At 48.7% G+C, this 22749-nt stretch overlaps 1 protein-coding gene and 1 long non-coding RNA gene across 4 annotated transcripts in view; one reads left to right on the top strand and one right to left on the bottom strand.

Annotated features, from left to right (window-relative positions):
- Nucleotides 1-22749, top strand: part of LOC309611685 — a 732894-nt gene that overhangs the window by 664723 nt on the left and 45422 nt on the right. The window lies entirely within an intron of this gene.
- Nucleotides 738-20206, bottom strand: CLEC4F (C-type lectin domain family 4 member F). 3 transcript variants are annotated; one of them, XM_082356348.1, is made up of 8 exons: nt 19193-20206; nt 18824-18969; nt 17878-17994; nt 17461-17556; nt 14141-15259; nt 9292-9443; nt 8285-8403; nt 738-7642 (listed from the first exon to the last, which is right to left on the bottom strand). In XM_082356348.1, the coding sequence occupies exons 2-8, from the start codon at nt 18882-18884 to the stop codon at nt 7495-7497; spliced, it is 1812 nt and encodes a 603-aa protein (XP_082212474.1). In that variant the 5' UTR covers nt 18885-18969; nt 19193-20206; the 3' UTR covers nt 738-7494. The 3 variants fall into 3 exon arrangements, with proteins under 3 accessions (XP_082212474.1, XP_082212475.1, XP_082212476.1); XM_082356349.1 differs by having other exon boundaries at nt 18824-18940; nt 19216-20206; XM_082356350.1 differs by lacking the exons at nt 8285-8403; nt 9292-9443; nt 19193-20206 and having other exon boundaries at nt 18824-18945.

Raw genomic sequence — 22749 nt, 5'->3', positions numbered from 1 at the left:
GACAGGGAGACGGTCCACTTTATCTTCCACCCCAAGACAGAGAAATTGCCCCAGCAGGTTCACCTCATCAGTCTTTGCCTCTTCGTTACCCTGGGACCCAGCTGAGAAGAACACCCCCTCCTGCTGATGGGAACACCCATCCTGGGTGCTTGGAAGCGTCTACCACACCAGCCAGATCGTGGCTCAGACACAGTTCCCTTAATCTCCTTAGCTCAGTCAAGACATGAGAGAGTGGTGAAAACCAGCTTTAGTAAGGGAAGGCAAAAATGACATTTTAAAAGGATCAAAAACTATAAAGGGACATGTTTGCATTGCCCAGAATGCCTATCCAAATCACTCTGGCAATTTCATGTTGGTATTCATTTCCACAGAAATGTGTATTATTATTATTACATATTATTTATTACATACTATATATTATTTTATCTCACCATATTCTTGGGACTTAGACTTTACTCCGATGTACAAGTGGGAAAATTAACACCAGAGAAGTTGAGTACCTAGCCGAGGTCATGCTGCTGGTCAGTGGCAGAGCTGAGCCTAGAACTCAGGCTTGCCGTCTCCGTGGCAGTCCTTTTTCCTCGAGGTCTGAGCGGCCTCCATCCCAAGGGCTCTGGGCCCAGCCCTGTGCCTCCGGCTAACCTGGTCCCCCAGCACCCAGGCCCTCCTTCTCTCTCCCTGTGCTCCACACCTCACCTCCCTTGAGCTCCTCCTCCACCCCCTGGGCATGAGCTGGGGTTAACTTCTTGGCCACATCTTCAGCAGAGGTAACAGTGGGTCAGAAGTATTTTTCCACCAACAGCGGAGAAGAGGAACAGACCCACAGGCTGTGTCCCCAGGAAGCTGCTTTAAGGTCATTTCCCCACAGGGACCCTCAACTCGTGCCCTTCTCATTTGTGCTGCTGGGCTAAGGCCACAGCCATAGCCTGGAGCTCTGACAAGATGCCAAAAGTGCCTGGCAGCTTCGCAAAGGGGTGGATGGAAGCTTAGGGCCTGTGGGGTCACACGGAAGAGCTGAGACTTAAGCAGGGCCCAGGGGCTCATCGTGGGTCAGAGGGGAAGAGCTTCTGCAGCACAGGGGTTCCTAGGACTTTTGAGCGAGTCATCCAAACTCTAGGCCTCACCTTGCCATCTATAAAGCAGAGATTATAATAGGAGCTTCCTCGGAGTTGTAGTGAGGAGTCCATCAGGCTATTGGTGTAACAATAACAGCTAAGGCTTATACAGTGGGATCTGGGTGCCATGCACTATTCTAAGCTCATCATATGTGCTAATTTTCTAAATTCACACAACAGCCTCAAGAGGGAGGGACTCTCATTTACTCACAGAAGAAGAAATTGAGACACAAAGGTCAGGTAACCGGCTTTCGCAGCTAGAAAGGGGCAAAGCTGGGACTGGACCCAGAGAGTCTGGCCACAGAGCCTGGATCTATGACCACGACCCTCTCTTGCCTCGTGTAACTCCCACCCCATTGGAAGTGATGGTGAGAATAGCAGTGATGATTTATGAACCAGATGGAATGTCCAGAAACTTGGCTATTACACAGACAAATCCTAAGTGACCCAGGCAGAGGGATGTTCTGAGCAACGGTGCAGGAACTGCAGTCAGAGCTGGTTGAGGGGCACTGAGGCCCAGGGCGCGGTTCCAGTGACCCTGCAGCGAGGATGCCATGACAGGCTCAGTGGAGCCACCTTGAAGAGGGCCTAGATTCCTGGTCCTGGGATCTGTACAGCTGAGACTGGGAAGTTCTTGTCAGATCGAAGAAGGGTAAGATTGCAACAAAAGCAGGGCTCTGGGAGGTTCAAGAGGAAGTGGGGTCCAGGCTGCTTTGGGGGAGGGTAAGGGGATCTGAGGGACACAGCTGTGCTGTGGATACCCTGCTGCGTGGGCCCTTGTCCTGCAGGAAGAAGCCTTCTTGAGGCCCAGCTGGCAGCCCCTTGTTCTATCCTAAATCACCACCACCACCCCCAAAAAGCAGCCCAGAACTCCTCAATCTTCTGTGACTCTAACTGGGGCCTGGGGCTTTCATTGGCAGTGCGGGTCCTTGGGGGTGTTTGGCTTTGAGCTGCAGGAATTGCTAGTAGCAGATTGAGGTAGAGCCATTTATAACTGGCCCTTATAAGTGAGAAAATACAAAGAGAGAGGGTCTTCCTAGTAGGCATGGTGTAGGCTTACGGGGGGACCTGGCCAAGGCCAAGGCCTAAATCTGGGCATATGGGAGCAAGTGTTGTAAGAGTTCTGGAGCACGGAGGGCTGAGACATTAGTTGGTAGAGGACACTTGGAGTTTACAACTATAATAAGTAGGGGTACCTTTTCCTCTAAACTAGTGACCTCCATCCTCAAGATGCTGTGCCATCTTCCTCCAGAATGCGTTCTCCCTCCTGACTGAGAAATTATTCTAGAAAACTAGGCCTCGAAGGTCATTTCATGATGGCCAAAAAGTCTATGCCTTCTCCTCCCTATGCCAGAGTCCGGCTGTCCCCTAAATCACAATGTGTAGACAGACCCCAGCCTCATCAGGTTGGGTCCTCCTACTGAGGAAGACTGGAAACCATGGCCCTGGGAGACAAGGCTGTGGGCGCACCCCAGGTGGTGGAAATTGTCACAGCCTGCTGTTGTCACCAATGCAATCTGAGTGGAGGCAGAGTGGGACAGGGTGACAAGCTGACTGCTTCCCCCAGGACAACTGCGGATTCATTCTGCCTCCCCAGATTCTCTCTGCCTCCCCAGATTCTCTCTGCTCCATCTGCAGAGAACTTAATTCCTCTGCCTTTCTCTTTCTTGGGGAGACTGCAGCTTTCACAACCTCCTCTAGAGGAGAGAAAGGGCCAGCCCGGGCATGAGAATTGACCCTGGAGTGTGAGCAGGAGAGAGTCCTTCAGGTTTACCTGTTCCTGTTCTGTCAGCTCTAGACCACAGACCATGGAGGGCTGGGTGAACAGCTGCTTGTTACTCCAGAAAGTCCCCAGCCCCAGGTTTCAAGCACCACAGGTCTCCTTCCTGTGGCTCTGAGAAGGGGGCAGATGTCCTAACCACCTCTCCTCCCTACTGGAATGCAAGCTTCACGAGGGCTGGAATTTTTATCTGTTTGGTTCACTGTTGAATCCCCAAAACCTAGAAGAATGTTTGGTACATAGTGGAAGCACAATAAATAATCCTTGATTGAATGAATATGGATAAAAAGTAAAATTCTTCAAGTATATGTAATGGCTACGATTTTTTTTTTTTTTTTGGCCAAGCCATGGGGCATGCAGGACCTTAGTTCCCCAACCAGTAATCGAACCCATGCCCCCTGCATTGGGAGTGTGGAGTCTTAACCACTGGACCACCAGGGACATCCCAATGGTTATGAATTTTTTAGACGTTAAACAAAGTAACACTGAAATACCTAAATCAAAAGCTATTAGAAATCTGAGAATGTGGCAAAGCATAGATAAATGTGGATAACCATAGATAAATGTTAAACATGGGAGAGTTAAAATCCTCTTAGAGAAATTTACAGGCTGAGTAGACAGAACCTAAATGAGGATATAGGCTATCTGAATAATGAAAATTACAAGTCTAGTCTAACAAATATGCCTATGGAACATTTATAAAAAGTGAGCATACACTAGGTCACAAAGAAAATCTCAGTAAATTCTAAGAAAGCGGGACATATTATTTAAATGCTACCAAAACCAGACAAAGATGTCACAAAAAAGAAAACTACAGGCCAAGATCTCTGATGAACATAGATGCAAAAATCCTCAACAAAATACTAGCAAACAGAATCCAGTAGCACATTAAAAGGATCATACACCATGATCAAGGGGGGTTTATCCCAGGAATGCAAGGATTCTTCAATATATGCAAATCAGTCAATGTGACACACCATATTAACAAATTGAAGGATAAAAACCATATGATCATCTCAATAGATGCAGAAAAAGCTTTCAACAAAATTCAACACCCACTTATAATAAAACCTCTCCAGAAAGTAGGCACAGAGGGAACTTACCTCAACATAATAAAGGCCATATATGACAAATCCACAACCAACATCATTCTCAATGGTGAAAAACTGAAACCATTTCCACTAAGATGAGGAATAAGACAAGGTTGCCCACTCTCACCACTATTATTCAACATAGTTTTGGAAGTTTTAGCCACAGCAATCAGAGACAAAAAAGAAATAAAAGGAATCCAAATTGGAAAAGAAGAAGTAAGGCTGTCACTGTTTGCAGATGACATGATACTATACATAGAGAATCCTAAAGATGCTACCAGAAAACTACTAGAGCTAATCAATGAATGCGGTAAAGTAGCAGGATACAAAATTAATGCACAGAAATCTCTTGCCTTCCTATACACTAATGATGAAAAATCTGAAAGAGAAATTATGGAAACACTCCCATTTACCATTGCAACAAAAAGAATAAAATACCTAGGAATAAACCTACCTAAGGAGACAAAAGACCTGCATGCAGAAAACTGTAAGACCTTGATGAAAGAAATTAAAGATGACACAAACGGTTGGAGAGATATACCATGTTCTTGGATTGGAAGAATCAACATTGTGAAAATGACTATACTGCTCAAAGCAATCTACAGATTCAATGCAATCCCTATCAAACTACCACTGGCATTTTTCACAGAACTAGAAGAAAAAATTTCACAATTTGTATGGAAACACAAAAGACTCTGAAGAGCCAAAGCAATCTTGAGAAAGAAAAACGGAGCTGGAGGAATCAGGCTCCCAGACTTCAGACTATACTACAAAGCTACAGTAATCAAGACAGTATGGTACTGGCACAGAAACAGAAATAAAGATCAATGGAACAGGATAGAAAGCCCAGAGGTAAACCCATGCACATATGGTCACCTTATCTTTGATAAAGGAGGCAAGAATATACAGTGGAGAAAAGACAGCCTCTTCAATAAGCGGTGCTGGGAAAACTGGACAGCTACATGGAAAAGAATGAAATTAGGACACTCTCTAACACCATACACAAAAATAAACTCAAAATGGATTAAAGACCTAAATGTAAGGCCAGACACTATAAAACTCCTAGAGGAAAACATAGGCAGAACACTCTATGACATAAATCACAGCAAGATCCTTTTTTGACCCACCTCCTAGGGAAATGGAAATAAAAACAAAAATAAACAAATGGGACCGAATGAAACTTAAGAGCTTTTGCACAGCAAAAGAAACCATAAATGAGACGAAAAGACAACCCTCAGAATGGGAGAAAATATTTGCAAATGAAGCAACGGACAAAGGATTAATCTCCAAAATATACAAGCAGCTCATGCAGCTCAACATCAAAAACACAAACAACCCAATCCAAAAATGGGCAGAAGACCTAAACAGACATTTCTCCAGAGAAGATATACAGATTGGCAACAAACACATGAAAGGATGCTCAACATCACTAAACATTAGAGAAATGCAAATCAAAACTACAGTGAGGTATCACCGCACACCAGTCAGAATGGTCACCATCAAAAAATCTACAAACAACAATTTCTGGAGAGGGTGTGGAGAAAAGGGAACCCTCTTGCACTGTTGGTGGGAATGTAAACTGATACAGCCACTATGGAGAACAGTATGGAGGTTCCTTAAAAAACTAAAAATGAACTACCATACGACCCAGCAATTCTATTCCTGGGCGTATACCCTGAGAAAACCATAATTCAAAAAGAGTCATGTACCACAATGTTCACTGCAGCTCTATTTACAACAGTCAGGACATGGAAGCAACCTAAGGGTCCATCGACAGATGAATGGATAAAGAAGATGTAGCACATATATACAATGGAATATTACTCTGCCATAAAAAGAAACGAAGTTGAGTTATTTGTAGTGAGGTGGATGGACCTAGAGTCTGTCATACAGAGTGAAGTAAGTCAGAAAGAGAAAAACAAATACCGTATGCTAACACATATATATGGAATCTAAAAAAAAAAAAAAAGGTTCTGAAGAACCTAGGGGCAGGACAGGAATAAAGATGCAGATGCAGAGAATGGACTTGAGGACACAGGGAGGGCGAAGGGTAAGCTGGGACGAAGGGAGAGAGTGGCATGGACATATATACACTACCAAATGTAAAATAGATAGCTAGTGGGAAGCAGCTGCATAGCACAGGGAGATCAGCTCATTGTTTTGTGACCACCTAGAGGGGTGGGATAGGGAGGGTTGGAGGGAGACACAGGAGGGAGGGGATACGGGGATATATGTATACGTATAGCTGATTCACTTTGTTATACAGCAGCAACTAACACAACAATGTAAAGCAATTATACTCCAATAAAGATGCTAAAAAAAAAAAAAAGCAAAGAAGCCATAAAAGAAAAAGCCAAAGGAAAAGCCAAAAGAAAAAAATGAATACAAACGGATTAGAGTCCAGTTCAGCCAAAGATATCATAAAAGAACAGATTTCTAATTCTGGTCATGATGGAGTCACTGGGCCAGCCCTTCTGCTGTAAGCAACCAGAAAACTGGACAAAGCACATGCAACTATTGTTTTCAGACATCGGATAACAGGCAGAGCAAAACCGGGGTTTGACTGGATGAGCCCAAGACCCTCCCTGGATTTCTTCCTGGAGGATTTTTCCAGACCACAGTGCAGGGGAAAGGGTGCCACACAGGGTGCGGCAGTCTCACTAAGCTGAGGAGAGAAAGATGGGAGTTTGGGCAGACTGAGCATTCCAGAATTTGGAAGCAGAGTGTAAAGGAGAGTAATGAAGAGAAAGAGCTCCAGAACTTTGCATGGCATTCCCAGGGCAGGCCTAGGATGGGATTCCAGTATTTGAGGCAAAATAAAACTGGTCTAGAAATTCTCATTCTAAGTTGAGCTGGCAGAAAGCTGAGTCCCTGGAAGGGTGAATGGGGGACAAGAAGAGTGGCTCTGAGGGTTGACAGTCCGAAGACAAGATAAAGCCAGCAACCTGAGAGAAATGAGTTTTTGGAGTTATTTAAAGGGCTGGAAAAATCCAGCTCCAGCCCCATCTTCTACAAAGAAAGTGCAGAGAACACCTGGGGTGTCTATGAAATTCCTGGGAATTTGTACCCCAACCAAGTCCCTGTAGTTTGTGTTAAACCTCTGCTGTTTTCAACAAACCAACTGGAAGTTCCTAGCTATAAAGCCTTTAAACAAGATATGCTTGTTTCAAGACAGAAGGGACCCTGAGGGAAGGAGAACCAAGGCAGGGAGAAGCGAGCCTGGCAGCTGTCGCAGAGACAAGTCCAAACTTTCGTCATCCGAGTATTTATTGAGGACCTGCTGTCTGACAGGCCTGTGCTGGTTGCCGAGGGGGATACAGAGGCAAAACAAGGCTCTTGCCTTGAGGAGATATCGCTTGTGCTGGGTCACGTGAGGTAAACATGTTGGGAAGATTGTTTCAAAAGGACAGGGCAGGAGAAACAAAGGCCAAATGGAAGTCCCCAGAGAGCAAGTTGAGTTCAGAGGCTCCCAAGGCATCCTGGAGAAGGGGCTCAGCTCCGCCTGCCCTCAGGCTATCCGGCCCACGGGCTTCTTGCAGATCCAGTGGTAGAGGGCGGTACAGTACATGTCATTCCACTTCCGCTGCATGTGGACACAGTCTTCCGTAAGCCCATTCCCGTGTCGCCAGTTGTCCGGCTGATTCTTGTCCCAAAACCTGGAAACAAGGGGGCTTTATTCTGCTAGATGAAAGAAGTGTCCCTTCGCCCTGCTGTGGCATAAGGAGCTGAAGTGACACAGGTCCCTAATACCCTGGTAGCCCCAGGATGGGGCCAGTGGTGCCCTCAGGATGGCTCTGCTGAGGTTGTCCTTAGTTACTGAGAATGGAGGGATGGGAAGGGTGTCTAAAGCTGCAAGTCCCCACCCCAGAATTCATATTCAGATACCTTCAGATGGGGGCAAAGCTCCTTGGGACCAGGCCTAAGTAGTAGGGTATAGGATAGGCAAAAACAAACAAAACACAACAAAACAGAAAGACCCACTCATAGGCTGCCTGCCTGCCCCGGGACCTGTCCTGTTCTGACGCCCTCGTGGAGGGGTCCAGGTGAGGGTCACAGCTGTGCTGGTGTCCACACACATCATACACACACCACACACATGATACACACACACACACACACATCACCCACACAATCATCTATACACACACCTCATACACACATCACACACACACATCATACACATATATCACACAGAACACTAACACTTCGTGGGCAGGGATACACACACAGGACAGAGTCTCTAGCCAGACCTGCCCAGGACAGTGCCTGGGAGGGCACCATACAGGGGCTGGACTCACGCACTGCTCCTGGCACTACTGAATGGTGTGCCATCTGTCCAGCGCCAGAAGCCCTGCAAACCGCTGTCAGTGAGGCCAATCCAGTGGTAAGAGGCACTCGTGAACTGTATCAGGAATGCCTGTGGAGGAAAGGCAGGGTCGTGTGACCTTGTGTGAGGAGCTTTGTTCACCAGGCCGCGTGGAAGAGGAATCCAAGCCACGCCCTCCCTAGTCCCAGGGACATGAAGCCCACTTTTCAGGAGCTGGGCCCCCTCCCCATGCGTTCCATGGTTTTCCAGATCTAGGGCAGCAGCCAGGTCACCTCAGGGAAGTCCAGCTTCTCCCACGTTGACCTGATGAGGAGTGTGGCCTTACTGGGACAAAGACAGATCTGGTCACAGTTTTTTTAAGAAGATGTGTTTTACAAACCAGCAAGTCCTTTGACGGACAGACGAATCACAAGGGTTGGACAGGTCTGTAAGTTAGATTTCAAACCTACAGTGGGCCCTTGGCAATAGCCCTAGTAACTTCTGATAAGAACCTTCGGCATATGGGCCACTCTGGGGCTCTATGGCCTTTGGTGCTCCTCAAACTCATACGTGTGTCTGGCCTTCCCAAGAAGCCTGCATCTTCTGCTCATGGGCCTTCCATAGCCATTAGACGAACTGACATTAAAATCAAGATTGACAACCAGAGAGGAAGACTGAGAGGAAAATGAGGGAATGGAGAGGGAAGGTTGCACCCGACACATTAAGGGCAGTCACTTGGTGCCACCGCCCTCTGCCTTTCCTCTCTGCTGACTCCTCTGGGTGTCTCCCTCATTCACTGAGGACACTGGGGTTTGCTGTCAGTGCTTGTACCTCCAGAGCAAGATGCTCATCACAATTCAATAAATATTTGCTCCCTGACTGACAGAGGAGACGTGAAGATCTCTGCCATGCCCACTCCAAGAGGGGGAAGGCCAAAGCTCCAAAGTCCCTGATCCCACATCAACCCCAGCAGCACCACCCCAAGCCCACAGCTCTGACCTGCTCCTCCTCAGAGGTCACCGAGGCCAGGTGGGCTCCCTGGGACACACAGAACTGCTCAGCCTCCTGCCAAGTCTTCTTGGCATGAGAAAAGTAATACAAGCTCCCACTGTAGGACTTCCAGCCTTGCAGGATCAGCTGGAGGAGTTGATCTGGAGCAAAGGGGGGGGAGGAGAGAGAACCAGGAGCTGGCTGTGGGTCCTGATCTGTCCAGGGACTGACCGCTGAGGGTCACAAGCCCTTGCCATGCTTGATGCCCAGTGCTACAGGGGCACGGTCTGGGAGGGTGCACCCCCAGCCCACTGCCCAGCAGCAGCTCAGGACATGTGGCTCCATCACTCCGGGGGTATTCAGACAGCTCTGCTAGCCAGCAATACTCTTTCGAGGCCCCTGCTTCCTAGCTATACTACCCTCTTTCCCAACTCATTGCTATCACCTGACAGTTCTCTGCACCTCAATTCCTGCCATTTCCCTGGGAGAGTTCACAGCCAACCTGTAGCTTCCCTCATTTCCTTGACTTCATCTCCATCCACTTCAGCTGCCCACACCCAGGACCACACTTGGAACCTTTTCATCCCCTGGTCTGCCTGACCTCACAATTTCACACTCTGATAGCTCATCCCGTGAGCACAAGCCCTGATTCGTTCAGCTGTTTCATCTCTCCCTGTCCTGACACTCTCCTCTTTAACATCGTCCTTATCACAGCTGCTTGAAATGGTGCCAAAATAGACTCACTTATTCATTCATCTATTCTTTTGTTCAACATTCCTCAACTTCTATGAATCAGGGACTGTTATAGAGAAATCAATAAGACATGATTCATGCCCTCAAGGAAACTACTGTCTAGCAAATGAGACAGATGTTCAAAAAGGTGTTGAAGATGCATTGATTGAAAACCATTGCATGTTAGAGGCACAGAAGAGGGTGTGGTCTATTTCACCTGGGCTGGACGCGGGGCTCAGGAAGGACACCCTAGGTGAGAGGTCACTTGAGCTGAGTCTTAAAAGACTGAGGAAGCGTGTGCCAGATAGGCAGTGCCAAGGAGAGCATTCCAGGCAGGGGACAGAGTAGCCGCAAAAGCACGAAGGTGTGAAACAGCATGGCATAGCCTGATCTGTTCAAGTACTGGAATGGTCAGTGCACAAGGGATGGGAAATGAACATGGACAGGTTCACCAGCACAAAATCGCACATCCCATGTAAAGGAGTTTGGAAGATTTTTCCTGTGAGCGGTGGGAAGCCCTGAAGGGTTTTAAGAAGGATCATGATATGCTTAAATTTGCGCTGTAAAAATGTCAACCTGGTAATGGTGTGGGTGCTCAACAGGAGGAAGGCAATCTTAATCGGGCCAGAGACACCAATTACAACACAACTGCAATGTCTGAATAATAAATGGTGAGTGTGTAAACCAGGGGTTTTCAAAGTGTGGTCCCAGGACTGGCAGCGTCAGCACCTGGGAACCTGGTAGAAATGCCGATTCTCAGACTCACCCCCAGACCAGCTGAATCCAAAATTGTTTTTTGACGGTCTGCGTTTTAACAAACTCTCCAGGTGACTCTGATACACTCCAAAGTCTGAGAAACAGCAGTCTAAACCAAGGACTGGTAAACTACAGCCTACCAGCAGCTCCTTTTTATAAATAAAGTTTTATTGGAACACAGCCGTGCCCTTTAGTTTACAGACTGTCTTTGGCTGCTTTATCATTACAACAGCAGAGATGTTGCAACAGAGACTGTTCAGCCAAAAGCCCAAAATATCGACTGTTTGGCCCTTTAAGAAAAAGTTAAACTAATGGTTCTTAGCCCCGACTGCCCACTAGAACCACCTAGGGAGCTTTTTAAAAAACTCTGACGCCCAGGCTGCATCCCAGAACCACCCCTCTCCCCAGAGGAAAGTCAGAGTTCTGGAGGTTCGTTCCAGGCATCATTTTTTAAAAGCTCATTGGGTGATTCCAGTGTGTCCCCAAGGTGGAGAAGCATTGGTCCGTACCAAAGCAGTAGCAAGATATAGGAGGGAGTTAAGAGGACAGCATAGGAGAGTCATTAAGAAGGGAAGACTTCCAGGCTTCTGACAGAGGGCAGCAGAGCAAAACAGTGGAGTTGGTCCTCAGTGCTGTCTGTCAAGCCCCTCATTTGTCAGCCCCATCTTTTCAGCACATGCTCCAAATGGCCCCCTCCCTCACAGCTCCCTCCCTCTTCTCTCACCAGGGACCTCCTACTCTACAGAGACACCACTAAATATCTAGCTCCCTCAGTGTCATGCACCCACATCTGCAAACCTGGGTGAACATCTACTTCCACACCTCCTCCCCTCCCAGCCTCAGAGGTTCAAGTACTATCCCAACCCTTCAAGGCCAATCACTCAGCTAGCTGTGCATTTCATTCTCTCCTCTCTCTCTTTCTGTCTCCCCGCATCCAACACTGTCTATCTCCCCAAGCCCCCACCCCCATCTGTCTCTCTCTCCCTCAATCTCCTCCCTCTTTGCTGGTGCCTTTTTCTGACCCGCAGATCAAGCCCATCTTAATTTAGAAAAACCCTCTCAAGGAAGTTCACCAAAATATTAGCAGTGGGTTCTTATTGTAAAAATAGACATTTTTACAGAAATACAAGTTGTCATAGTCTCATCTTTCTATTTTTCAATATTTGCCACATTGTCTGTAATTAATATTTAAGTTTTGTGATATTAATATGAAAGATACAGGTTGTTTTTTAATCCCTCCTTCTACCCTTCCATCCCCTTCACCTTGGCCTCATCTCTCTCCTCTTCTCAGCTAAGGCTCCTGAATGACTTGGGCACCTGATCTCTCATTCACACCCCACTGACCATGGTCTGGCCTCCAGGCCACATACAACTCTCCACTGAAACTTTATTCCAGTGACTTACTTATTGCCTGAAGTTAGCGGTTGCTTATTGATTTTTACCTGGCCTCTCTTAGATATTTGCCAGAACTAGCCACTCCCTTCTTGAAATGCTCTCCTTCCTTGGCTTCCCCAACTGCACATCTCCTAGTTCTCCTCCTGCCTCTGAGACTGCCTTCTCCAGTCTCCTTCAAAAACACCTCTTTCCCTTCTTGCCACCTAAAGGTTGACTTCCTGTTTCCAGCCTCAGCCTCCTTCTCACGAAGCATTTTATCTCATGCAAACTGCCCACTCCCACTGCCACAACCAGAACCAGCATACCCAGGGCTCCTGCAAACTGCCCACTCCCACTGCCACAACCAGAACCAGCATACCCAGGGGTCCTGCATCTCTGTGCGCAGCAGGGCCCCTCTCCTACACTCCAGACAGCCTGCAGATGACGGCCATGTGAATACCCACAAAGCATCTCAGACTCAGCATGTCCAAATCTCGCTGCTTGTCTTCCTCTTTTATTCCCTGTCTCAGTCTGGAGACCCATCTAGCCAGCCTCCTTGAAGCCCTTTGATAGATCCTCATTTCCTGAAGGACAAAACCCCAGCTCAGGGACTTCCCTGGTGGTCCAGTGGCTAAGACTCTGTACTCCCAATGCAGGGGGCCTGGGTTCAATCCCTGGTCAGGGAACTAGATCCCACATGCCGCAACTAAGAGTTTGCATGCCGCAACTAAAGAGCCCGCATGCCACAACTAAGATCCAATGAAGCCAAATAAATAAATTTTTTTTAATTTAAAAATATATTTTAAAAAAAAAGAAACCCAAGCTCAGAGGCCTTCCACATCTAGCTGGTGTCTCTCCAGATCTGCCTCCCTTCCTCACATAGTGTTTTTCCAGTCACAGTCATCAACCCACTAATGGGCTGTATTGAGGTCGTAGGGTTTTTTGGAGAATAGATTATAAAATATTAAAGTGCATTCATGTGGTAAAAGTTTTGCTTTCTGAAATGTGTGTGTGTGTGTGTGTGACACATAATTATACTGGGTCACAATGTAAAATGAATTTCATGCTGTGGTTACATTCAAAACGGTTTGAAAGCCACCACTCTGGCCCCTGCCTACTGTCTTTTCAGCCTGCACCTCATCAACCACCCACTTGGCCACAGTCCAGTCAGACAGAACTGCCTGAAGTTTCTTGAACCTCATGGTTCACATCTCCATGCCTGTGACCTGCTGTTCCCTTATCCTATCTGCTTGGCGAGCACCTACTGGTCCTTCAGGACTCAGTTCAAGGGCCAAATTACCATCGAAGCATCTTTTGATCCTTTCTCCCCCAGAAGATTTCCTCCCCACCTTGGAAGATCCTTGTCTACACCAGAGGACATCAGCCCGGAGAAGATCTCTTCTTTTCCTTCTCTTTTGCTCTTCCCCAACCCCAGTTTTTAGACCTGCTCCCAACATAGCACCTCTTATGCCTTTTGTGCAAGGCTGCTCCACCCGCCTGCAAGCTTCAAGGGTAGGCATCACATCTTGTTCATCTTTATGCTCCTGACGCATCCTAGGGCCTCAAAAAATTCTTGTCAGATGAATGCAAGAATGCTGGGTACTTAGTTAAATGCTTTATATGTGTTAACTCATTTGATCCTCACTGTGAAGCAGATATTAGTGTCTCCACTTCGCAGATGAGAAAAGTGAAGCTCAGAGAAGGTGAAAAACTTGAGGAAAATCACAGCATCTGGGCTAGCAGGAGGTCGGAAATAAGGCTGTCTGGCCCTGCTGGCACACTCTGTCCCTATTACACACCTCCACCAGCTCTCATTTGTTTCCCAGATGTTTGTTTTGTCACTCTGATCAGATGATAAGCAGGGATCATGCCGCCTTTGGTGGGGTCCCGCCCCTCTCCAGCACCCACACTTCTTCCCAGGGGGGTGCATGTAGAAGTAAGCAGAAGGCTGAAGGGACAGGAGGCTCTACCCTCCCCAGCCCCCCCTCCAACTTACTTTGGGTCCTCTGGAGCTGCTCCTGCGACGCAGAGGCTGCGCGGAGGGTCTCCAGGCTACCCTGCTCCTCCTGGATTTTCGCAGTCAGTGTTTTGGTGTTCTCCAAATCCTCTTTCAACCTGTGGACCTCAGCTCTGGCCTCCTGCAGATTTCTCTCTAACATCTGGGTCTTGGAATTTAAGGCTGCAGCATCCTTCATTCTTTGTTTTAGGGTCTGTATCTCTCGGCTGGCGTTTCTCAAAAGACCATCTAACACCTGAATCTTGGAACTTAAGGCAATGGCGCTTTCTAGCTCTGTTTTTAATACTCGCATCTGAGTGTCTGTCTGCTCCAGGTGACCATTTACTGTTTGGGTCTGGGCAGTGACAGTTTCCAAATCTCTTTTTAACAGGCGAATCTCATCGCCAGCCCTTTCCAAATGACCTCTTAATACCTGAATCTCAGCACTGGTGTTGCCTAAACTGCCTTTTATAAAGGTCTGGGTCTGGGAGTTTAAAGCATTTGTATTTTGCAGACTTCCCTTTAGCTTCTGCATCTCAGCAGTAGCACCTTCCAAACTACTTCTTAAAACTTTCTGCTGGGCCCTTAAATCATTGACACTATCCAGATTGCCTCTCAAACCATGGATCTGGGCATTAACATTCTTTAAACTACTGTTTGCCAATCGGACCTGAGCATTTGCCCTTTCTAACCCTGCCTTCAACACCTGGATCTCCGTGTTGGCATTTTCTAAGCCTCTGCTTAACATATGGAGCTCAGTGCTAGTGTTTTCTAAACTGCTTTTTAAGAAACTCTGGATCTGGGAATGTGAGGCTTGTGTCTCTTCCAGATCTCCCTTTAGCTTCTGCATCTCAGAAGTGGTCCCCTCCAAGGAACTTCTTAACATCTGGGTCTGGAAACTCAAGGTGCTGGCATCCTTTAAGATGCCTTTTACCATCTGGAGGTCAGCACTGGCACTTTCCAGATGACCACCGAGCATCTGGATCTGAGAACTGACATTGTCCACTCTGCACGTCAACATCTGGATCTCCACGCTCCAGGTGCTGGAATTCTCCATGTGCCCTTTAAACATCTGGATAGCCTCTTGCAGCTCTGCCCCCCTGCCAAAGTGGTAGGGATCTGGATGGAGGAAATGGAGAAGGCAGCTAAGAGGCCCATTACATAGGGAAGCCATTCATTCCATGGGCCAACCAGAGTGTTCTTAAGATTTCCAAGGGAAATGTCTATGGCACAACCCTGAGTTCTCCTCAAGCAACCTGTAACCACCCAGGCCCTGGGAATGGCCGCCTGAGAATGTAAACCCAAAAACGAAATAAAGGCCTACTTAACTATCCCATGTGAACTGGGGAGCGGAAGGACTGAAATACTTGCCTACTGGCTGCTTTTGCCATTGTAATTGAACTTGAAAATAACTGATTATGTCATTGAGAGCTGTTGATGTTTAATTCCACTGAAATTTCACCACTAGATGGGTCATTATGGTAAAGAAAATAGGTATGAATAAAGCCCATGTTTAGTCCTACACTGTATTTGTACACTAAGTGTGAAGCCTCTTGATACACAATTTTTACTACCTAAAAAACATGTAGGCCACAAACATAGAAATTTTCTGATCACAAATCCACGGGGTAAGAAAAACAGAAACAAAATAAAACAGGTACCCGTCGAGGAAGCATTCTGTTCAATGCACAAGGCTATGGTGGAAGTCCTCCAGGTGACACTGAACCCTGAGCTGCGACAGCCTTTTAAAGGGCTGGCACCCCCAATGTTATGTAGGGCAAGGGTCCCTATAGAACCATTTGAGGATGTGGGAGACCTGAGTGAAAGGCTTTGGTCATTGGGGTCATTCAAGGAAACTCGGTAGCCCCTTCCATGTGCATGGCCTTTCCCACCAAACCCACCTGCAGCTGTCTCTGGTTCTTCTAGCACCCTCTGTGAACCTCACGAGCTAGGACGTAAGTTCAGACATTCATGGTGTGAGGCTCCCATTCCAGCCTCCTTTCAGGAATAGGGAGAAGAACCCAAATAGGCAAGGACCCTTTCTGGAGGATTCCTGCCCTGTTTCTAAAGCGCTGCCTAGGTAAGTGTGTGAGACCTCAGCCACTGTGCTGAGGTAAGACCAGGAGGGCCTTAGATCAATGGAACAGAATAGAGAATCCACACATGTATGGACAACTGATTTCCAACAAAGATACAAAGGAGAAAGGATAATTGTTTCTCCAATTGTATACCCATATGCAAAAAGAAAACATGAACTTCAAACCATACCTTGCATCATTATTCAAAAAAACTCAAAATTAATCACAGACCTAAATGTAAAACCCAAAAACTATAAAATTTCCAGAAGGAAACATAGGAGAATGTCTTTGTGACCTTGGTATAGGCAGATTTCTTAGATACAGACCAAAAGGACAATCCATAAAAGAAATAAAAAATGGATAAATTAGACTTTATCAAAATTTAAATCTTGTTAAGAGAATAAAAAGACAAGCCACAGACTAAAAGAAAATATTCACAAATCACGTGACTGATAAAGGTCAAAAAAAGAGTACGTACTATAAATCCTTTTATATAAAACTCTAGAAAAAGCCGAGTAATGTATATTACAGCAAGCAGGTCAGTGGTTGCCTGGGAACGAAAGGAGGAGAAGAGAAGGAGGATGACAAAGGGTACAAGTGAACTTTGCGGGGAAGATGTTGAATATGTTCATTATCTTGATGGTGATGATGTCTCACGTGTTTATACATATGTCAAAACTTAGCCTGTACGCTTTAAATATGTATACTTTATTATGTGCCAATTATACCTCAAAAAATCCATTAAGGGCTTCCCTGGTGGCACAGTGGTTAAGAATTCGCCTGCCAATGCAGGGGACACGGGTTCGAGCCCTGGTCTGGGAAGATCCCACATGCCACGGAGCAACTAAGCCCGTGCACCACAACTACTGAGCCTGCGCTCTAGAGCCTGTGAGCTACAACTACTGAGCCCCCGTGCCACAACTCCTGAAGCCCGCGTTCCTAGAGCCGGTGTTCTGCAACAAAAGAAGCCGCCGCAATGAGAAGCCCACGCACCGCAATGAAGAGTAGCCCCCGCTCGCCGCAACTAGAGAAAGCCCGCACGGCAACGAAGACCCAATGCAGCCAAAAATAAATAAATAAAATAAATAAATTTATAAAAAAAAAATGCATTAAAAAAAAACAAGATAATGCCTTTCTGTGAGGAGCGTGGCCCTGAGGGTATCAGGGAAGAAGCGTGTCCTAAGGGTCTGGGCATCCAAGGTCCCCGCTCCCTCCCACCCACCCCCTACTGCGGCCACTTACCATCGGGTGCCTTGAGGAACTGCCCAGTACTGTTGTCTTCCGGAAACTCTTGGAGGGAGGCGTATGCCTCCAGTGCAGGTCTTGGATGCTGTAGAGCTGAGATACCCCATTCCCAGGTCAGCATAATCCCGCAGCACTGAGCCTGGAGGAACAGGCTGCCCCACCCCCACTCAGGGTCCAGAGGGGATGGGGGGAGATGGCACCAACGACCCCTCAGAGCTCCCCTCATGGGCCTCATCTCTTGGGAGGCTCCCCTTGGACAGGCCTTGCTCAGGTCCCAGGAAAGCTCTGGTTTGGGCCTGGGACTAGAGGTGGAGTGACCCTCCTGGGAGTAGAGGGGGTACATCTGGGGCTCTTTGGGACCTTGATGCAGGAAGGAGAGAGAGTCAGCCGAGTTCAGGTCACCTAGGAGCTTACCCACAACGAAGAGAGCCACAAGAGAGGAGACCACGGTCACGGCCCCAACGGCCAGGGTGGCCTGCAAACGCCTCGACATCTTGGGGGCTGCAGGAGCCACTGCCCCGGGGTCCAGCCCTGCAGGGGAGAAACCAGGGTCTGGGACGAGACTGTGCTGTGCGGGGCGGACAGGCTCCGCCCCTTGGGCTCCCTCTCCTGGCTGTCCGCTGGGGCTGAGGACACTTGCCGCCTTCCGTGGGGAAGGGCGATGAGTGCTGGGGGGCGTGCACCAGGGCTCCTGGAGGCTGTGGTAGCAACATAAAGGCTAAGAGAAGACCACAGCCCGGAGCCTGGAAGGCGTGCACAGGGCACAGAACCTGGTGCAACCAAGGTGTCGTTTGAATGAAAGCACAAAGCAGGGAGGGCAGGGGACCCAGCAGGAGCTCTGACCTCAGCGCCCCAGGGCCAGCCTTGCTCCATGGATCCCGACCGGAGTGAGACGCGGAGCCCTTGGGGGCTGACATGGGTCAGTCCTGGAGCCTCCCCGGCTGGGTCAGGAAGTCCCCCATGGGTGTCCTAAAAAGGGCTATGCCTGGGAGTCTGGGGGCTGAGTGTACAGGGAAACCCACTCGAAAGGGGAGAGACGGCAGCCCGGAGTCCCTGAGGCCTCATGGCACCAGCCCAGTGTGCAGAGATGGGGTTCAAAACCAGGTCCCCCTAAATTCAAAGGTCACTCTCTTTCTCTTGACAGGTTGCCATCTCCAAGGAAAAGGGTCCGGGGAGATGTCACACGGAGACTGGGTGTGGGCCGCAGGCTCTCTGTCCTCACCCGACGCACCTTCTGCCCTGCCTGCTAATTCTGGAAGCTGAGCCAGCACTGAGCCTGCCAGGCAGGGGAAATGGCGGAGGGCTGGGGCGCAGCAGGCCGGTCCCTGGTGAGGACGGGCTGGGGCCCCAGTTTTCTCACCTCGGGAGCACAGGGAGACGCTCTGGTTGCCTGTGCAGAAGTGGACCTCGTCACCCCTCATCTCTGCTTCCTTCGTCCTCCAGCGCTACTCCCTGCCCCGGGCTCCTCAAGGCCACGCTGCGGGCCAGCAGTGGTGGGAAGTGAAGCTGCGATACCCGGATTTATATGCCCCTGAGTCATTCCGAACCAGCTCTGCCTGCCTCCCTCCGCTGCTGACTTTGCAGAAGCGCCCCGTCTGGGCTCTTCCCCTCAAGGCTCCCAGGCGCCAGTCTGCACCCCCATTCTCCCTCTCCCTCAGCACCAGCCTCTGCCCTCCCCTCAGGCCCATCCTCCCCCTCTCTGTGCTCCAGTGTAGCCCCAAACCCTAACCTCTGCCCCAATGTCACAGACACCTTTCACCGGCCACTTAGGAGTGGGTCAGGGGTTCCTTCTCAGCTTTGCAGAGAAAACATCCTTGTGACCCATGGCTGCCTCTTAATCCCAGCCCCAGACGCTCTTAAATAACAGGAGGTCAGGTAAGGCAGGAGGCTGGGTCAGTGTAAGCAGGTGTTTGCAGGTCAAAGGAAGGGCTGAGGTGACTTTCTGCCCACTCGGGACCTCACACCTGGCTTGACAAGAAAGGGATTATAGTGGAATAAAAAATATATTTGGTCTCAGTTCCGGTCCCTAGAACAGAGCTCCTAAAACCCTTGGAATTTTCTGAGCGACAGGAGTGTCTTTTGTTATTCAAAACAAACCCTTTTCAACAACACTTGAGTTTATGCTAACAAGGGGACTGAGAATAGACCCCTAGATAGCTTCTAGATGGGAGATAGTCTCAGAAAGACTAAACTCTCACCTCTCTTATTGGGTTACAAAAGCTCATAAACAGCAAGAGAGATTCAAGGAGTTTTCAAGAAGTTTCCTGGCTGGTGAACACGCCCACATACTAGAAGGGCATTGCACCCCACCTCCATGGGTGGGGGACAGAGGGTCCCATGCTCCCAGGCTCCTTCTGGACCTTGCCCTCTGTACCTCTTCATGTGGCTCTTCATTTGTATCCTTCATCATAAACTGTAATAGTAATTACAGTGTTTTCCTGAGTTCTGTGAGTCATTCTAGTGAATTATCGACCTGAGAGGGGTCATGGGGTTCCCCAGATTTGCCGTCGGCTGGGCAGAAGTGTGGTTGCCTGGAGATCCTGCTTGCACGTGGCATCTGAAGTTGGGGTGGTCTTGTGGGACTGAGCCCCTAACCTGTGGGGTCTGTGCTAACTCCAGGGGTGAGTGTCAGAATTGAATTGAATTGTAGGACACTCAGCTGATGTCAGAGAATCGGCTGCTTTCAGAAAACACCACACATCTAGTGTCAGAAGTGATGTCAGAAAATACCAAACAGGACCCAACGTAATCCAAGACCTCACCTCAAGCTGACTGCATCCGTGCTCCCCTCAGCTGATCAGGCTCAGGACTAACTCAGAAGAAGCGGCGGGGTGAGCCAATGTGCTGCTTTACAATGAGACCTGTGACTCCCAGGAGGAACAAACACTGCGTCAGGGGGTTCCTGCTGCTTGTGGGCCAAGACCTAGGAGTGAGCCATCCCAGTGGAGCTGTGCAGCCCCAAGTCCCCACCCCCCATGGGGGTGACCAGCTGGACAGAATCAATAACCCTAAGGGCTGGTCAAGGCAGCCCTCCTGAGGTCAGTTCTGAAGATGACGGTAGATTCTCGCTCCTCGGTCCCCCATCACTCCAGATGCTTACAATCTTATCGAAATGGATCACATTTTCTTTATCTCATGAAAATCTAATTACGTATTTGTCCCCTATCTCACCAGCGGGCCATTTACGAGATGTCAGTTACCTTGCAAGTGGCTTGTTCCATCCAAATTGTGTTGATTTTTCCCATTTTCACGTTCAGTCCCTACATCCTATTCCCACAGTGTTTTCCCAAATGCTGGAGTCAGCCTCCCATAGGGCCCCGAGCACCACCTGAGAAGCCCGCCGTCTGGCTTCCGTCGTGGAGAAGCCACACTGAACATGGCTCCTCCTGCGGCCAGGCCAGGAGAGCAGCTTAGGTCCAGCAGGAGCCTGTGTGATGGACGGCCACTGTCAATGCAGCCACAGCCAGCCGGGAGCACAGCTCGTCGGCAGGGTGAGGAGGGGAGTGCCTGCCTGCACCCAGCTCATGATGCCATGGCAGTGTGTGTGTGTGTATGTATGTGTGTGTATGTGTATATGTGTATGTGTATATGTGTATTGTGTGATATATGCGTGTATGTGTATATTTGTATATGTGTATATTTGTGTATCGTGTATCCATATACTGTGTATATGGATATGTGTATGCGTGATTATGTGTATGTGTATATGTGTGTGATATATATGTGTATGCGTATATGTATGTGTGTATACGTGTGTGTGCATGAGTATATGTGTATATGATATGTATGTGTGTTTATATGTGTATGTATGTATGTATATATGTGTGGTATATGTATATGTGTATGTGTGTGTGTGTGTGTGTGTGTGTGTGTGTGTGTGCGTGTGGAGAATGCAGAGCCACCATCCACAAGCCTGCTACCTCCTGGCAGTTGAAAGCTGAGCAGAGAGGAAAGGACACAGGAAAATGTGAAGTCCGTAACAGCGCTGCCTGAGACCCCAGGAGTGTCCAAGTGGGAGGGGAGCTGCCAGAGGTACCCCCCAAGAGGCCTGTAAGAGGCCCAGGGGAGCAGCAGAAAAGAAAGGGGCTGCCTTGGTTTCTGTTTCCCCACATACAGGAAGGGCCCATGTCAGCCCATTCAGGAGCTGTTTCCTCCTGGGCCTGAGAAGCTGAGAGAACCTCAAAAGCAGAACTTTGGAGAACCCTTGCTCAGCTAGAAGGGCGAGGTCTGGGCCAGGAAGGGGCACAGTCCTCCAGGCTTGGTCAGCAGGGCTCCTCCTCTCACCCCCTTCCCTGTGCCCAATCCCCTCCCCACTCCAGGCTCCCAGCTCTTATTTCTCCCACAAGAACGTAATCTGCCAGCAGGAAAGAAGCACCAGGTTTCTAAGCCTTGCCGAGAGGTTTCTCTGTTCTCTGGCCAGAAGAAATCAAATGGACATCTTATACATTAACACTTAGAACCACTCATTGGTCAGGACCTCTCACAGGTTGGTGGTCTCTGCTGAATGGTACAGGGCTGTCCTCCTAGAGATGCAGACCCTTAGCTTCAGACACCCCAGAAGTTTTTGATCATCCATATCAACCCCTGACAACACAGGGTGATCAGCTGGGAGTGGCTGATCCCGCAGTTTTGATGGAAGGAAGAGACCCACAGCTGCAAGCAGGGCCCTGGGCAGCTGTGAACTAACAGTCTCCCTCCTTCAGGCATCCCTCCCGGGATTAGTCTTGAGAACCATCCTGCCCTCATACTCAGTCTTCTGGCAGGGGTGAGGCTGAGCCCATACCCAATTCCCAGGATTAAGCCTATGGCTCGATCAACATAACCCATCTCCCTGACCTCCATTACTGCTTCAGGGCGGAGCATGCGACCCAATGCTGGGTTTTTGTTGAAACTGTTGGAAAGGGGAAATTCTTTCCTCTGAAGTTACAGAGCTGTGAGGTTCTAAGCTTGGAGCTACCCAGATCACCACTGGGGAGAGTCTGCCTGGCATCAACGCCAAAGCAGAGGCAGCCAAGGGCAAGGCTGGAGGGAGATAGCTTTGTGGCATGATGTGAGAAAGAGAAAAAAGGAAGGAAGGAAGGAAGGAAGGAAGGAGGGAAGGAGGGAGGGAGGGAAGGAAGAAAGGAAGGAAAGAAGGAAGGAAGGAAGGGAGGGAAGGAGAAGAGAGGGGAAGGGGAGAAGAGGGGAGGGGAGGAGAGGGGAGGGGAGGGGAGGAGAAGGGAGGGAAGGGAGGAAGGAAGGAAGGATGGAAGAAAGGGAGAAAGAGGGAAGGAAGGAGGGAGGAAG

Source organism: Balaenoptera borealis (assembly GCF_965194805.1).
Source record: "Balaenoptera borealis genome assembly, chromosome: 15".
NCBI classification, from domain to species: Eukaryota; Metazoa; Chordata; class Mammalia; order Artiodactyla; family Balaenopteridae; genus Balaenoptera; species Balaenoptera borealis.
This window is presented reverse-complemented; position numbering and strand designations above follow the sequence as displayed.

Bases quoted from the DNA above. Each gene is read 5' to 3' on its own strand.
- CLEC4F (XM_082356348.1), bottom strand. From the start codon at position 18,884: ATGAGGGGTGACGAGGTCCACTTCTGCACAGGCAACCAGAGCGTCTCC. The intron at 15,260-17,460 runs GTAAGTGGCCGC...TCCTCCATCCAG, and splicing joins GTTCCTCAAGGCACCCGATG to ATCCCTACCACTTTGGCAGG. The intron at 7,643-8,284 runs GTGAGTCCAGCC...CCTTGTTTCCAG, and splicing joins AGTAGTGCCAGGAGCAGTGC to GTTTTGGGACAAGAATCAGC.